The following is a 16,490-nucleotide window of genomic DNA, read 5'->3' on the forward strand; positions in this document are numbered from 1 at the left end:
AGACAGTTGCACTTCACAAAGCTCAGGTAAAAGCAAAAGAGAGTCAGCGATCAAGCATTCTTGATCATGGGGATCTAGCTATAGAACAGATTTAAAAGTTTATTAGAAAATGTTTAGAAGTAAACGATACAGAGAGTTTGAAAAGTCAGTTATTGATCATCGGGGTAGCATGCAGAGTATAGGGGGATGCTAGTAGTTTGGTATTGAACGGCACATAACATATACAGTCTGCCATGTCCCCAATGCGGGGTGTACGGTTGGTGAGATCAAGATACAGTCAGGAAGCAGTGGGGGTACATCGCTCATACATACAGGTTACAGACAGTCATGGGTAAAGATAAGTGGGCTGGGTAATGGGGATAGGATGACCTTCACATGGTGGAGTTCGGTTGGGTGGGTTCAGGGCTCAGGGAATAAAGTCCAGCAGGGGAGGTCCACAAGTTTCCTCCCCCTCATGGGTTCACAGAGTCACATCGGCTCACACTCGGTATTGGCGGTGGCTGGTGATGTGCTCTGTGTAAATGTCTCTAGACCATCGAATAGTGTCTGAGACCATTAGGCGTCTCATGAGCCGCGCGTAGCGACAGCCCAACCCACAGGTGCGAAGTACGCGTTCATTACAGGGGTCCCAGGCACCCAGGGCCCCAACGATCAGAGAGTCGGTGTAGACCTCGCAGCCTTTTGTCCGCAGGGCGTCTGCCAAGGGAGCGTATTTCTCAAGTTTGCGGGCTCGGGCTTCACGCAAAGCCAAGATCCTGTTCTCGAACGGGATCGTCACATCGATGAGGATGATCTTTTTCCGGTCCTCGTCCATGATGACGATGTCCGGGCGCAGTGGGCTGTCAGTGTCGGGGATGGTGCGGTTGACAGCGATCTCTCCCAGGTGAGGGACGATGGCCTTCACTAGGCGGTCCTGGACGGCGTTGTGGCACAGCTGCCAGGCTCTGGCATGGGGCCTGCAGCTACACAGGACGTGGGGGAGGGTCTCCATGGCATACCCACACTTCCTGCAGCGCTTGTCCGGGTTCCTGTTGCGGATGGCTCCATTGAGTGGCACGCAGTTCAGTCGGGCGCGGTGTATGAAGCGCCAGTCGGCAAATCGGGTGAAGCTGCCCGCAGGGAGGAAGTGGTTGCTGGAGTCCCACTTGCTGGTGACCTCGAAGGCCTTGCCCTGGTCCGTTTTTTTCTTCAGGGTGTCCACATAGAGCGTGTGGACGGCAGCCTTCAAGGACTTCTCCAGCAAGCCTCTAGCTCTGGGGCTGACGATGGTGTTACCCTCTGTCTCGATCCGTGGTACCAGGACTCCCAGCTCCCGCCGTTCCTCGCTCCACACCCAGCGGCAGCCCAGTCGCTTTCCCAATCGGCGCGTGGCGTTGCGGGCGCGGGTCCACAGCGAGGCCATGTCGCTCCTGTCCCAGGCGAATTCGCCGTCCAGGGAGCCGCTCAGGAAGGTGGCCACATCTTGGTCGGAAGGAGCTCTGCCTATTCGCTTCGCGGTGGCGGCGCGCAGGGCGGTCATTGCCACGTTCTTTACCATGGCATCCGGGCAAGTCAGGAGGCGGAAGGCGTGCGTGACGACCGCGATGTCGCAGAGGTCTCCCATGCGAGGGACATTGGCGCCACCATGCCTGTGAGCGATGTAGACGAACTCGTTGCTGGCTCTCTGGGGTAGGGACATCCACTTCTTAACCAGCTGCCGGATGGCGTTGTCCGCTTTGTTGAGGGGTACTTTTGCCACGGCGGATCCTCTCAGGACAAAGGCGATGCGGGGGATGAGGAAAGTGTTGAGAGCGTTGATTTTCTGCCACGGCGCCAGCAGGGATGCGTCGATCTTGGCGGTGTCCTGCAGGATCTCCTGGATAGTGTCCTCGGGGGTCTGCTGGACGCGGAAACCCGTTGGCGTGCCGAGGTGTTGATACGCCTGCCCCTCCACCAGGGGGATGACAGACTCGCCTTGGATGAGGAATTCCGTCGTCAGCACCGAGTCTGTCCTACTCCTGTCAGCATGGAGGGACGCACACTTCTTGGCGTTAAAGCAGAGTCCCGTCCAGTCCGCGACTCTCCCGATGATGTTGAGCATGCCCTGGAGCCTTTCGGGGCCGTCTGTGAGTAGGACCAGGTCATCCGCGTAGGCCAAGATGCTCACCCTCTCGCCGTGCAGGTCGAAGCCATCTGCACCATCGGCGATCGCCCGCAGGAGCGGCTCCATGGCGAGGTTGAAGACGATGGGGCTGAGGGGGCAGCCCTGCTTCACCCTGCTGCAGATAAATATCCAGTGCAACTAATTCAGTCTGGCCACCTTTAGGAAATGCAGCATGATCTTCCTGTTTGCCAATACCTTTCTGACCATAACCAAATGAGACAACAGTGCTCCTACCTCAAATTAAACCCCCCAAGGAAAGGGAGAACAGAAGATTCCATGAAGTCCACCTTCATTCTGCTAATCCAGGCACAACTTTGTTTATTGGGGCTATGGGGGGGACACTAGAGTTTTAAAAAAGCCACTGAATATCAGTTTTAAGGAGAAATTTTGTACCATAACTAAATGTATCCACTTCTAATAAAGTGAGGCCTTGGCTACACTGGCACTTTACAGCGCTGCAACTTTTGTGCTCGGGTGTGAAAAAACACCCCCCCGAGCGCTGCAAGATACAGCGCTGTAAAGCCTCAGTGTAATCAGTGCCACAGTGCTGGGAGTGCAGCTCCCAGCGCTGCAAGCTACACCTGTAGAGGATGTGGTTTACGTGCAGCGCTGGGAGAGCTCTCTCCCAGCGCTGGCGCTCCGACCACACTCGCACTTCAGCGCTTTGAAATTTCAAGTGTAGCCATACCCTGAGATGAGCTTCAGTTCAAAATACAGCATTTCTTTTATTTATTAATGCAATCCCTAAGTAGGTGCTAGAGCCTTCCAGACTTAGTTGTCTATGCCCACACAACCTATGTCTAGATGCTTCCCACAGTATTGTGATGATGATCACTATACAACTCTAAATTAGATCTATTTTTGGGGTGCTAACAGTCTGCCGCTGTGGCCAGTTACATGCAGAAAGATGGAGTTCCTGTTTTGGTATGCTGATTGTCTGAGACAGACTTTCCCACAACCTATAGAGCAAAAAGTATGCCCTAAAATTTGGTTAATAATTCTGAAGAGCAAATAAGTAAGGGAGAATCAACCTGTTCATTTGAAAATATTTGCTGTGAATTCTTCACCCAACTCTAGTAGTCTTATTTGAGGAGTAACTGACTTGTAATAGAGATCTGTAATGAGGGGGGCATTGTTTTTCTGGTTGTGTATTTTTCATTTGTACAAAGATGAACATAACTTTCAGGTATTAAATCAGAAAATGGTATGTGCAAAGTTTGAGGGCTTGGTGTAAGGTGGGGAAGGAGCTAAATGGAGACCCAAATTTTGCAGAAGGCCTCCATAAAAACTAGGGATATCCTTGACCATGGTTCCTTTTTATTAGCTGTAACACCTACTCTGTAGAAGCACAAAATGAGACATTAGTTACTTCTGAATCCTTTCTGTAATTATAAAATCTGCAGTTCTTAAAAACAAAATCTTTCCTTCTACGCTAAAGTAACTTTCAAGTGCTACACAGAATCCTTGTGCCCAAAGCCAGATGTCAGAAAAGAAGAGATTGCTCACCACCTTGTGGATACTAGAGGAATACAACAATTTTATTCTGAAAGAATTTATTTGTTCACAAAAAATTTGAAGATAGTTTCTTTAAAACAGGAACATCTAGGTATGCAATTCCCTTACACACTTTAACAAGATGGGTTATTTATTATAAGGGAGCTGGAGAAACATTTTAGGCTATAGAAACTAACCATTGTCCTATATATTCCCATTAAAAATCAACTTTATTGAACTAAATGGAATACTGGAACCCTTAGTTTAATAGGTCAAATCCGACAGTCCTCTGCTCTGTCACTTGTCAGGCAAAACTCCCTTTGGAATCAGTGTGGGCGTTTTGCCTTATTAAAGATGGAGTATCGGCACTGGGATTTTTGTCAGCATTTCCAAACTAATACCATTAGAAAACATCTCTCCTTGGCTTTCTGTGATGCATCTGATATGCTGTCAATATGCTGCACTCATGCTGCTATGTCTACGCTGATTAACTGCTTTCTCTGCCCTTCCCCCCCCCCCCAGGTAACACCCAGCACCACAATGCTGTACTTTGTTTCAGTAAATCAGCCTAGTTTACCCAGGCTGAAGGAAAGAATGCAAGTAATGTTAGTCACCAAGAAAAAGGAGAATGAAAGGAAAATATGGAGACAGAGGAAAAACAAGTGGAAAGCAAGAAAGAGGAAGTAATAAAGGTAGGTTAAATTTTATTTTTGTAGATGACCCTGGAAGGGTACTGATGTCTTCAGCTTCCATGAGCTTATCACGTTCAGCAGTTGGTAGGAGTGGATGTGATACACTCTCTCTAGTAGACAAGTCCCTAATCATTGAGTTTTAAAGACTGATTATCAGCACCTTGGTTTACACTCATATCTGAGCACAGGTAATGTGTTCATAGTGGTCTTCAGAAAAGCCAGGCAACTTAACTTTAATTTGTACTGCTACCATTTTAGGACTTTGTATTGCAATTTTTTGGGTAAAATTGCAGTTGTTGGATCTGGAACACTGTATGCAATGGAACTTGAACCCTAACATTTTCAGCAAATGACATTTTAGGAGTATAAAAACGAGTGTCCTGCAATGAGATCCTAACAGCTATTTGGCAAGTATATTACAGGAAGTATGTCAATTTTTTCCTTCTTTAATAGTTTGATTACATTTCCTTTCCACCCCCCGAAAAAATAAAACTGCCAGCCATGACTCCTTTGTGGGGCTTGTGATCAGTGTATAGTTAGCTGTAAGTTAATTGACAGGTGAGCTCACAGCGCCCTCATGAGGCACACCAAATTCCAAAATAATCTAAAAACAACGAGTCCTTGTGGCACTTAAGAGACTGACAGATTTGTTTGGGCATACTCCTTGTTGTTTTTACTGATACAGACTAACACAGCTACCCCCCTGAAAATAATCTAACTTTTCAGATATAAGAGTTAAGCTTTAAAGAATAGAAAATGGTAGTGAGGGAAACCCCTACTCACTTCTCTGTACTGGAGAATGTGTAGTGTAAAAAGTGTACATTTTTCTTGAATACTATGCTCAGTTGGGTCCCCTAAAAATTTAGTAGGGGCCATGCACTAGCTTAGGCAAAACTTGTCAGAATGAAATCACTTTGACCCATAGCTCGTCAATAGTTTGATCTCTAGCTCTATGCTAGGGGTGGGCAAACTTTTTGGCCTGGGGGCCACATTGGGTTTGCAAAACTGTATGGGGAGCTGGGTAGGGAAGGCTGTGCCTCCTCAAACAACCTGACTCCTGCCCCGACTGCCCCCATCAGAACCTCCAACCTATCCAACCCCCCCCATCTCCTTATCCCCTAACCGCCTCCTCCCAGGATTCCCCACCCTTAACCATCCCCCAGGATCCCACCCCCTATCCAACACTCCCATCCCTTGACTGCCCCACCCCGAACCTCCGCCCCATATCCAACCCCCCATCCCCCTTACCATACCGCTCAGAGCAGCATGTCTGGCAGACACGCTGCCTGGCCAGAGCGAGACACAGTGCTGCGCTGCTCTGCAGGAGTGCGCAACCTCGCCACCCAGAGCGCTGCCCATGTGCCGGCGTGGCTGTGGGAGAGGAGCCGGGGGCTAGCCTCCCCGGCCAGAAGCTCATGGTCCCAGGATGGTCCCACGGGCCACCTCTTCTCTATGCAATGTTCCCAGCTAGAAACTTTTTTAACAAATGGCTATGGGGGAGGGGGTTACACAGGCAAAAATGACTCCAAATTTGGGTCACTAACCCTACTGTGCTGGGGCACACCAACTATTAAAGAAATCCAACTATGCTTGCCACTTTGAGTACTCAGGAAGGTTGATCTTTAAACAAATGTCATGACCTAACCCTTTACTACAGTGGTGCTGCTGTATCACTATAATGAGAGCTTGAATGGTTTTCTTTTAATAAGTGACTCTCCTTCCTAGTGTTTTCCTGACATCTGAAACAAATTCATTTTAATACAGTTCCCCACATCTACCTACACGATCAGTTAGAGACCCTTGCACAGAAATGAACAAAGATCTATACAGGCTGAGAATGTCATGAAGATATGATATAGCTCAGGGGTCTCAAACTCAAATGACCACAAGGGCCACATGAGGTCTAGTGCGTTGGCCCGAGGGCCGCATCACTGACACCCCCACCCTCACTGCCCCCGGCCCTGCTCCCACTCCACCCCTTCCCTGCCCCTTTCCAACCCCTTCCCCAAAGTCCCCACCCCAACGCTGCCCCTTCCCTGTCACCAGGGGGTGCAGGGTGCGGCAGCGGGTTCAGGGCAGGGAGCGGAGGTGCAGGAGGTGTGCAGGGAGTGGCAAGGGCTCAGGGTAGGGAGCTGAGGTGCAGGAGGTGTGCAGGATGCGGCAGCGGGCTCAGGGCAGGGAGCTGAGGTGCAGGAGGTGAGCAGGGTGCGGCAGCGGGCTCAGGGCAGGGAGCTGAGGTGCAGGAGGTGTGCAGGGTGCGGCAGCGGGCTCAGGGTAGGGAGCTGAGGTGCAGGTGTGCAGGGTGCGGCAGCAGGCTCAGGGTAGGGAGCTGAGGTGCAGGAGGTGTGCAGGGTGTGGCAAGGGCTCAGGGCAGGGAGCTGAGGTGCAGGTGTGCAGGGTGCGGCAGCAGGCTCAGGGCAGGGAGCTGAGGTGCAGGAGGTGTGCAGGGTGTGGCAAGGGCTCAGGGTAGGAAGCTGAGGTGCAGGAGGTGTGCAGGGTGCGGCAGCGGGCTCAGGGCAGGGAGCTGAGGTGCAGGAGGTGTGCAAGGTGTGGCAAGGGCTCAGGGCAGGGAGCTGAGGTACAGGAGGTGTGCAGGGTGCGGCAAGGGGTCAGGGTAGGGAGCTGAGGTGCAGGAGGTGTGCAGGGTGCGGCAGCGGGCTCAGGATAGGGAGCTGAGGTGCAGGGAGTGTGCAGGATGCGGCAGCGGGCTCAGGGTAGGGAGCTGAGGTGCAGGAGGTGTGCAGGGTGCGGCAGCGGGCTCAGGGCAGGGAGCTGAGGTGCAGGAGGTGTGCAGGGTGTGGCAAGGGCTCAGGGTAGGGAGCTGAGGTGCAGGAGGTGTGCAGGGTGTGGCAAGGGCTCAGGGTAGGGAGCTGAGGTGCAGGAGGTGTGCAGGGTGCGGCAGCGGGCTCAGGGCAGGGAGCTGAGGTGCAGGAGGTGTGCAAGGTGTGGCAAGGGCTCAGGGCAGGGAGCTGAGGTACAGGAGGTGTGCAGGGCGCGGCAAGGGCTCAGGGTAGGGAGCTGAGGTGCAGGAGGTGTGCAGGGTGCGGCAGCGGGCTCAGGGTAGGGAGCCGAGGTGCAGGGGGTGTGCAGAATGCGGCAGCGGGCTCAGGGTAGGAAGCTGAAGTGCAGGAGGTGTGCAGGGTGCGGCAGCGGGCTCAGGGCAGGGAGTTGGTGTGTGGAGTGTAAGGGGGTGAGGGGTGTGGCAGGGGTCGGGGTGGAGGGTGCAGCAGGGGGCTCAGGGCAGGGAGTGCAGGAGGGGTGTGGGATGCGGCAGGAGGCTCAGGGCAGGAGGGGTGCAGGGTGCAGTAGAGGGCTCAGGGAAGGGAGTTGGGGTGCAGGAGGGGTGTGGGTGTGGCAGGAGGCTCAGGGCAGGGAGATGGGGTGTGGCGTGCAAGCTCTGGCCTGGCACTGCTTACCTAGGGCGGCTTCGGAGTGGCAGTGGCACACATGGGGGCCATGTAGGCTCCTGACCCCGTTCCCCTCCAGGAAGCCGCTGGAACCACAGCCCCTAGGGGAGTGAGGGTAGGCACAGGGCTCAACTGCAGCTTCTCCAGGTACCTCCGACAAAGCTCCCATTGGCTGCGGTTCCGTTCCCGGCCAATGGGAGCTGCGGGAGGGCAGTACCTTGAAAGGTGGCAATGCTTCCCCCTCCCTTTCTGGCCCGTAGGGACGTGCTGCCAGCTGCTTAAGGGAGCAGCGCAGGGCTCGCAGCGCCACGGGGGGCAATCCCACGGGTCACTGTAGTTTGCCTACTCCTGGCCTGGAGGTGGGCAGAGGGGCAGGAGGACGTGGGGCGCTTGACGGGCTGCACAGAAGAGCGCCACTGGCCGCGTGTTTGAGACCCCTGATCTAGCTCTACGATTCTAAAAGTAATTATTAGGCAACAAAAATGCTCCTGTAGATAAAGCACAAGACTTGATCACAGATTGTAATACGGGTGACCATAGGCAAATCACAATCTTGATATACCTGGTTTTCCTCTCTGTGAATAATCCTACCCATCCTAATAACAAACACCCAATTTAATAATAAAAATAGTTTTGGGTTAAAGGAGGGGTCTCAGAGGCAGGAGATCTGAGTTTTCTTCCCAGTTTTGCCATTGTCTTGCTGTATGACGTTAGCTTTAGATATACCCACTCTGTGTTAGTGATATAGCCTTGTGCCACTGAGGTGGTGTGAATGCATCTAGCCTGGAGACCATTAGATGAGGCTTGGGAAGTGTGAAGTACCATAGCAAACTGGCCTCTGGGCATGTGTACCTGCTAGTGCACTAAGGCACTACTGGACTGGGATTTTGGAGCTGGAGAATTTGGATTCTGGCTGGAACAGCTGGTTGAAAATGCAGAGTGAAGTGCATAGGCATGTGAGGCACATTTCATCAGAGTGTGAAACCAGGGAGCCCCGCCTTCATCCACTCCCTCCCACTTCCCACCCCGACTGCTCCCCTCAGAACTCTCAACCCCCCCTGCTTCTTGTCCCCTGACTGCCCCCTCCTAGGACCCTGCCCCCTAATGTCCCCCAGGACCCCACCCCCATCCAAGCCTCTGTGCTCCTTGTCTCCTGACTACCCCCTCCTGAGGGCACCCACCACCCAATAACTGCCTCCCTAGGACCTTACTCACTACCTGTCCCTTGACTGCACTGACCCCTAGCCACACCGCCACCTCCAGACAGACCCCCAGGACTCCCACACCTATCCAACCACTCCCTGTCCCCTGACAGGATCCCCAGAACTCCTGAACCATCCAAAACCCCTCCACTCCTTATCCCCTGACTGCCCCCTCCAGAGACCCCCCCCGCCCCCTAATGACCCCCCAGGACCCCACCAACTATCCAACCCCCGTCCCGACTGCCCCAACCCCTAGCCACACTGCCCCAGCCCCTTGAGACTTCCACATCCTATCCAATGCCCACATCCCCCATCCCCTGACTGCCCCTGAGACCCTCTGGCCCGCATCTAAGCCCCCTGGCCCGGCCCCTTACCTCGCCGCCCCTCAGAACAGAGTCCCCACCAAATCGCATCCCCTGGCCATCCCCATGACCAATGACGTCATGGCAGACAGCGCCAACCAAGCTGGTGTGCAAGGGTGGAAGAGCGCTATGACTGATGTAAGTCAAAGGTCATGTGTAGCGCTGGGAGGCAGTGATTGGCTGGGCAAGCCTGAACTAGGGGGCGGCAATGGGGGTAACTGAAGCAGCGTGGGGTTCACTGTGACACAATTTACAACAACTTTGTGCAGCTGCTGGGGAAGTTTGTACAGGCAACAAATACACCGTGGGCAGGGGGGATCCTGTCACCCCGACTCATAGGTGCTGACTTTTGGTTTTGCCGGTGGGTGCCCCATCCTGGCTCCACCCCCTTATCCAAGGCTCCGCCCCCACATCCCCCTTCCTCATCCCCTAAACCCCCCTCAACACCACCTTCTTGCCAACTCCCTCCCCTAAATGCCTCTCACCAGCTGCTCACTCCTTTCTGCCCCCTCCTGCCTTAAGGGCGATGTGTGGGTGCTGGAGGGTACTGTCAGTTTTGAGGGGAGGCTATTTTCAACATTCTAGTTACTGAAAGTGTGTCTATCATTGGTATCTCCCCTTCTTGATGTTTCCCAGCTCTTGCTCTCCACTTGTGTCCCTTTTCCCATTTCTCTTTGCTCCCCACTTCCTGGTGGCTTTGTTTAGCGCCTGCTCCCCCTACGCTCTGTCTCCCCCGAACACCATCTCCTGCAGCCAGCCTAGAAACCACATGCCCTGACACAGAGAGAAATTTAATTCAACAGCCCAGTATAGAAATGGCCCATTCATTCATTCTGCTGTGTCGCTCCAGCTCTTCCCAATCCCAGGGCTGCAACCCACTCCTGCTTTGACTCCTTCACACACTGTACAACTTTTGTGGGAGGGGAGCCCCTGGTGGGACCATGGCCAAAGGTGGGGGAGTGGAGACCAGCTACTTCCTCCACCAGGCTGCAGCAGACCAGCACCCTGAAGCAAGAGGAGCTCAGGTGTCCCAAGGTGAAGCAGGACAGCATCTCCTAACTTGAAGCAGATACAGGGGGATGGATGCAAAGGAAGAAATTCCCCAGGAGCTAGGGGGTAAGGGGGATCTGGGGAAGTGAATCAATCCTTCCTTACACTGGGAGGAGGGGATGCTGATTGGTGGGGGAGGGGATAAACTTCCTCCTAGAGAAAAAGTCCCTCAGGTAGGCTTGATCTGGGTGTGGGGGAGAGGGAGACAGCTCTGAGCTGGGCAAGAATTACTTTCTTAGGCATGAGAGAACTGTAGGGGTTGGGAAGCTCCCAGAGCCTGCATAGGAGGGGTCTGAGCAGCATCCAGAGTTGGGGAGGCTGCTCATTTGCAGCTGGGGCTGGAGTGAAGCCCCTCTGTATGGGGAAAGAAGGGGGAGGGGGCAAGCTGCAGGCCAGAGCCCAATATCACTCATCAGACACAAGGGAGAACTTTTCTTAAAGGAACCATGTCCTTTGGTTTGTTCCCCTGCTCAGCACTAAGGGGGTCTGCAGCTGATTTCTCCTGGCTGAAGGGGGAGTACAGGTCCTGGGGGAAACACCAGGATGGGCTGAGACTGGCTGGCTCAGACTTTGAGAAAGCTCCAACCCCATACTCCCCCCAGCAGCCAGCTGAGAGGCTGCCCACCCCATCTGCCCAACCCCTCTGCAGCTAGCCCAGAAGCTTCTGTGCCTTGGCTGCTGGTCCTCCCCTAGTCAAGCTCCCTCTACTCTGAAAATTAGAATGACTCACCCCTGCCTGCAGTCTGGGAGCTTCGGCAGCGGCAGGGGAAACAGCTGATAGGCGGAGACTTCCTGCCAAACAGCTGATTGGCTGCAGCCAGCCAAAAAGCTGATCATAGAATACCAGGGTTGGAAGGGGCCTCAGGAGGTCATCCAGTCCAACCCCCTGCTCAAAGCAGGACAAATCCCCCGTTTTGTTTTGTTTTTCAAAACACCGCAGTTTCCCTAAATGCCCCCCTGGCAACCCTGGGTTTAGGCCAGTGCTCAAACCAGCGAGCCCCCCGCTGCTGCTGCATGCTAAACAGCTGACGGGCACTTGCCAAGAGCTGATCTCCCCGGGACAGGGCGGGGGGGGGGCACTAAGCAGTAGCCACCTCCTCCCCGCTCCGCTCCGAGCCGGGTGGGAAGCAGCCTTAGCCGCCTTCCCGGATGGAGCTGAGGCATGATCAGGGAGTGGCTGGGCACGCCCCGTGCGCACGCCTATGGGGAGGTGTAATTAGCCGCCCCCCCCCATTCCCTTCGGCGCCTCCGCGCTCCCGGGAGCCGGCTGCAGCCCGCGGCTGAGGCCCCGCGGGGCGGTCGCTGCCTGCTCCTGGGGAGAAGGGAAGAGGCGCTCGGCACAGCCCGCTCAGGGGAGCGGCGGCGGCGGGAGAAGAGCAGGAGGCGGACAAGGGCTCCGGGGCTGGAGCGGGGCCCCTCCCCCAGGCTGGCGCGAGGCCCGTTCCCTCCTTGCTGACAGTGAGGCAGAAAGGACCCGGCGCGCTCACCTGGGGCGGGGGCGGGGGGGTTGCGTGCGGCGTCACGAGTCTGCGCGGCGTCCCTCCCACGCGCGGCTGGGCAGGTCCATTCACAGGGGAATCCGGAAGGTTCGATGGCGGAGAAACTAGAACCTTCCAGTAGGTCGCGGCTCGCGCCCGCCCCCTGCCCATCCCTTCCGCACCGGCGTCTGGGAATTCAAAGCCGGCTGCTCGGCTCGGCAGCAGCCCTCCTCGCGCGAGGAAAGAGCAGCAGCGCTCAGGAGGGGCCCGCGCGGGAACCGTCGCTACTCGTGGCTGTTGGGGTCGGTTCGCGAGCTAGCCGCCCTCGCCCCCATCGACCCTGCGCCGGCGGCCGGGCTGCTCCTGCCGCGGCCATGAGGCACCTGCCCTATTTCTGCCGGGGGGAGGTGGTGAGGGGCTTCGGCAGAGGCTCCAAGGAACTGGGCATCCCCACCGGTGAGTCGGGCGTTAGGGACTCGCGCCGAGCTGTGACCCCTGCCCCCCCCCCCGCGGGGCATGGGAACGCCGAGACCCCGCTTGGGGGAGGGGGGACCCGTGGGCGACGGCTGCGGAGGGGCAGTCACCCTGACGTCGGTGACCCGCCCATTCTGACGTCACTGATTTTGCAGCACTGGGTCGCCGGTCGCGCTTGCTACTTCCCCTGTGGTTAGGGTTTGCCATGTAAGAGCTGTGCTTCACTCAGGAGCACAGTTTTATTACTTTCCGTGATCCCTGCTACCATGCTAGCTTAATGCACTGATTAGGTACCAGCCCAAATTGGTGACAGGTTTGCATCCGAAATGCCCCCTTTTAAAATGTCAAATTAGTAGCAATTACGGGGTATGATACCTTGCTTTTTAAGAAGTGTTGTCCTAGTTGCAGGATTTGTGGGAGGGAGGGAAGGAGTTTTCTTTAGCGATTGAGATGAGTGCATGTGTATAGGTAAGGAGGAGTTGCAAAATAGCTTGCTCAGAAAGCTGGGATGAAATCATGGCACTATTTGATTTAAATGGAACTTGGAATTCACCCCAGCTGCCCATCACTTGGATTGTGTTACAGAGGATTCCTGGGGGCAGGGAAAGTTTCTTACCTAAACAAAGGTTCCTGGTGTGTTCTAAACCCCCCGCCCCCCCCCCAAAAAAACAAACCCTCAGACCAAAAAAACCCACATACGCTCAGATGTATAGTGAGGGATTAAAAATAGACATCTTCTGTGGGGCCCTGTTCTGTTTCTTCAACTTGGGAGATTCTTTTCTTTTGTGGTTACCTCCCTTTTTTTGTGATAAAGAAAAGTTAACTTCCCAGTAACAAGCTAATAGAATTAGCTTGTCAAGAAGAAAAATGTATAGTGTTGTGAAAGCAAAACTAGAATTGGAGAAATGCAGCACTACTATGTGTATCACTGTAAACAGGTAAAATTAAGCTGATTAATCTCTTTCATGTGAAAACATAAAGCAGAGCACTGGACAGTGCCTCTTCATTTGTAACACTTTGAGTTGGAGTTTTACAGTTAATCAGTGACAGCTTGTCTGATTTAGCCATGGTCTGCACTTAAAATTTAGATCAACCTAGCTATGTTGCTCAGCGGTGTGAAAAATTCACACACTGAGTGCTGCAGTTAAGTTGACCTAGCCCCAGGCATAGAATTCTTCCATTGACCTCGCTACAGCTGCTTGGGGTGATGGATTACCTACCTCAGTGGAAAAACTTTCCATTGATGTAGGAAACATCTACAGTATACTCACATAGCTGCAGCTGTGCTGGTGTTGTGCCCATAGTGTAGACATGCCCTTAGTTTCTGGATCTCTGTACCACTGCTGAGCTTTAGGGCTGGTAAGATCTTCCTGTACTGGGGGCGGTGGGGGGGAAAGGTCATTTTGTTTTGTAACATAAAACTAGGAAGTCCTTTAAGCTAAACACCGTAAACATTTTTATTTTATTTGGTGACTTTTATTGGTCTTGAAAGAATGCTTTATGAATTTGTTGCCGGCAGATAATTGCCTGAGGCCAAGCAACAGCGGGGGGGTCCGTCGCCTGGTGTGCCGTGCCAATAAACACACCAGGGTGGAGAAGCAAACCAAGTTTATTTGAGCTCAAATAAGGTGCAAAGGAGAAATAAGAATCTCAAATCCTGTCCCCCTAAAACAAGCAGTTTCTTCCTTTTATATCCCAGTTGTTTACTACAAAACTTTTTCATGCTGACTAGCTGATTTCTAACTCCCCCCCCTTTCCCATCCAGCTGCAGTATCTTTTCTCATTCAATCTTTTGTCTTCCCCCTTCCTCCCCCCCTCCGCTGCTGAGACATGTATACAGTATCTTAAAATGGCCTTGAGCGGGCTTTAGCCTAGCTTCAGTGTATTACAGCAGAGAACTGGCTGTTACAACCGAAAACTAACTGCTAACACTACATTTTACAGCTCTTAACATATTAGGTTACACTAGGTTACACAAAATGTTTAACATGGAGGAACATTGGTCCATTGAGGCCTACAACAAGAGGGCTTCATTGACACTTGTGGTCTACCCCCTTTCCGAGTTACCTAGGATTATGCCAGAGTGACACCAACAACTCCCTCCTTTGAGAATACTCAACAAACTTTTGGCTGAGTGTTCTCACATTTAAAGGATAACGTGATTAAGCTCTGGGGATCTGGAGTGCTTCACAGCAAGCAAGCAAGAGAAGAGTAACAATACACAACACCCCACCAGTGAGCAGGAGGTGAACAATACCTTCCCCTAGTTCTCCCAGGTTGAGTAACCAGCCCCAGAGGGAATCAGAAATAGTAGGTTTCCTTTCCTGGGCCTTCCACTGTTCAAAAGCCTGTTTGGCTGACAGGATGTGCTTGTTAATATCCTGTGTGCTTTCTGGGACATAAGTACAGTATTCATCCCCTATAAGGGCGCACACCCCGCCCTGGGAAGCCACACTTCCACCCAGGAAGTGTCCACATGTGTCTCCATGATCACAGATCAGATGGTATTCCTGATGCGTCTGTAAGGGCAGTGGGCCAAGTCTGGTACTCAAGATCACTCCGAATGGCCATCAGCTGGTCCTTCAGGAAATCCCGAATTCCTAAACATACTAGATCCCACTGCAATGCCTTCCCAGCCTCAGTTATATTCAATACCATCTTTTCTTGGTGTAGTACTATAATACACCTGTTATTTAACTATTCTCAGGTACTGTCAAAAGGCATTCCCATTAATAGCATACATTATTAGTCACTGGAATGGTTTCAATACGGGTAAAATTTCTAGTAGCAGAACAAACTCTTTGGGTACTTGTTATTTAAAATCCTATTAGAGAGAGCTATATATGCTGAAGGATGTATCCAAAACACAGGGCACAGCCTGTAGAATAAACCCGAAAATTCAATTAATACCACATTCCCAAACATGGGTCCCACAAATGTCCTCCCACCAGTGTATAATTCTTTGTTTCTTCACCAGGGTCAGTTCTTAATGTCCTTTCTAGTCAGGAATTCCTGGACTTTGGCAATTTCAGTGGAGCGAGTGTTCCTTCTTTTTTCCTAAAACAGTCGTGGTGCAGCATCCTATAGGGAAGAGGTTACTAGCACATCACCCTGTACTTTTTCCCTACTGTCCAGAAGGCACAGTGGAGCTAGAAGGTGAAATAGGCTAATCATCAGTAGGAGAATTCTCCCGATGTGGAGGAGTCTTTTTGCAGTGAGAATCTTGGGTTTAAGCAGTCAGTCTTTGACATTTTCCAGCGATGTTGGTCGTCACCAGGACTTAAGGGCCTTTCCAGGGTGGAGCCAGAGGAGACTTTCGTTGGTGGACCTTTACATCAGTCCCGTCTCCTAGTTCCAAAGAGTGGCAGGGCTGCTAGGGTCTTTGGGTAGCGCTTCTTTGCCTGTGAGAAAAGAAACTTAACACATTTCATTAGTGCCTGGCAGTGTGTTTTAGATCTCATAGCTGCGTGGGCAAATTCAAGCCCTCCTTTTCCTAGTTGTTAGCCAAGTCTTAACTGTGAGCAGTGTCCTTGAGTGGAGTCAGTGTCTAATCTATAGCCTGAGCTTGCTAGCTAATTCTTTTTTTCCAGTTAAGTCATTCTGTTCTTTGTCCTTCTTCCTTTCTTGGCTTCTTTTAACCTGCAAAGGAAACTTCCACTTTTTACTTATACACCTTTTTTCCAACAATGAAGACATAAACATTGTCATTATACAGTACATTAGTCTTATTATTTAATATATGCTACACACACCCTTTTACTAAAATAACCTTATTACAGAACTTTGGAGCAACAACCCAGGACAAGCACACCCACTTTTGAGGAGTTTATTCAATTCAACCTCTAGTCCAATAGCTTCCCACCATCCCCAGCCCTCTGGCTAGAAATCTGAAGTAGCCAGAAGAATCCCATATACAATATGGGAAGTGGGTTAACTTTTATGTCCTTGCTTTTAAAGACTGTTGGTATGCAAATTTTAACAACAATTTTTGCAGTTAACAGTTTGGCCAATGAAATTTCTTTTTCTTGAGGAAATGCATTAGACTTTAGTATATCACATTCTCCTGATTTATCCAAACACTTTGTATTCCAAGTTGAACAAAACAAGTATCTGCATTTTAATTTAACCTTTTTGTTTGATTTTAAACTAGACTATTTTATAAAAATATTAAACACAAAAATTCCGGCC

General features: G+C 52.1%; 2 protein-coding genes across 5 annotated transcripts in view; one reads left to right on the forward strand and one right to left on the reverse strand.

The window, feature by feature from the left end:
- Positions 1-234: 234 nt before the first annotated feature.
- On the reverse strand, positions 235-11,916 carry LOC115653440. Of its 4 annotated transcripts, none has more exons than XM_030566785.1 (2): positions 11,838-11,916; positions 235-2,258 (listed from the first exon to the last, which is right to left on the reverse strand). In XM_030566785.1, the coding sequence occupies exon 2, from the start codon at positions 2,207-2,209 to the stop codon at positions 479-481; it is 1,731 nt and encodes a 576-aa protein (XP_030422645.1). In that variant the 5' UTR covers positions 2,210-2,258; positions 11,838-11,916; the 3' UTR covers positions 235-478. The 4 variants fall into 4 exon arrangements, with proteins under 4 accessions (XP_030422645.1, XP_030422641.1, XP_030422643.1 ...); XM_030566781.1 differs by lacking the exon at positions 11,838-11,916 and adding an exon at positions 11,081-11,215; XM_030566783.1 differs by lacking the exon at positions 11,838-11,916 and adding an exon at positions 7,746-8,735.
- The window catches only part of RFK (riboflavin kinase), a 29,239-nt gene continuing 24,348 nt past the window's right edge, over positions 11,600-16,490 (forward strand). The window contains exon 1 of the mRNA XM_030566788.1: positions 11,600-12,284. Within this exon, the coding sequence (XP_030422648.1) occupies positions 11,942-12,284 (343 nt within the window). The 5' untranslated portion in view covers positions 11,600-11,941. The remainder of the gene's footprint in view (positions 12,285-16,490) is intronic.

This window comes from Gopherus evgoodei, chromosome 6 (genome assembly GCF_007399415.2).
Source record: "Gopherus evgoodei ecotype Sinaloan lineage chromosome 6, rGopEvg1_v1.p, whole genome shotgun sequence".
Classification (NCBI taxonomy): Eukaryota; Metazoa; Chordata; order Testudines; family Testudinidae; genus Gopherus; species Gopherus evgoodei.

What these genes read in the sequence shown, in the direction of transcription:
- LOC115653440 (XM_030566781.1), bottom strand. Translation starts at nt 11,187, where the DNA reads ATGATCAGCTTTTTGGCTGGCTGCAGCCAATCAGCTGTTTGGCAGGAA. An exon ending in CTCCCAGACTGCAGGCAGGG is followed by an intron (nt 2,259 to 11,080) that starts GTGAGTCATTCT and finishes ATTTATCTGCAG; the next exon opens with CAGGGTGAAGCAGGGCTGCC.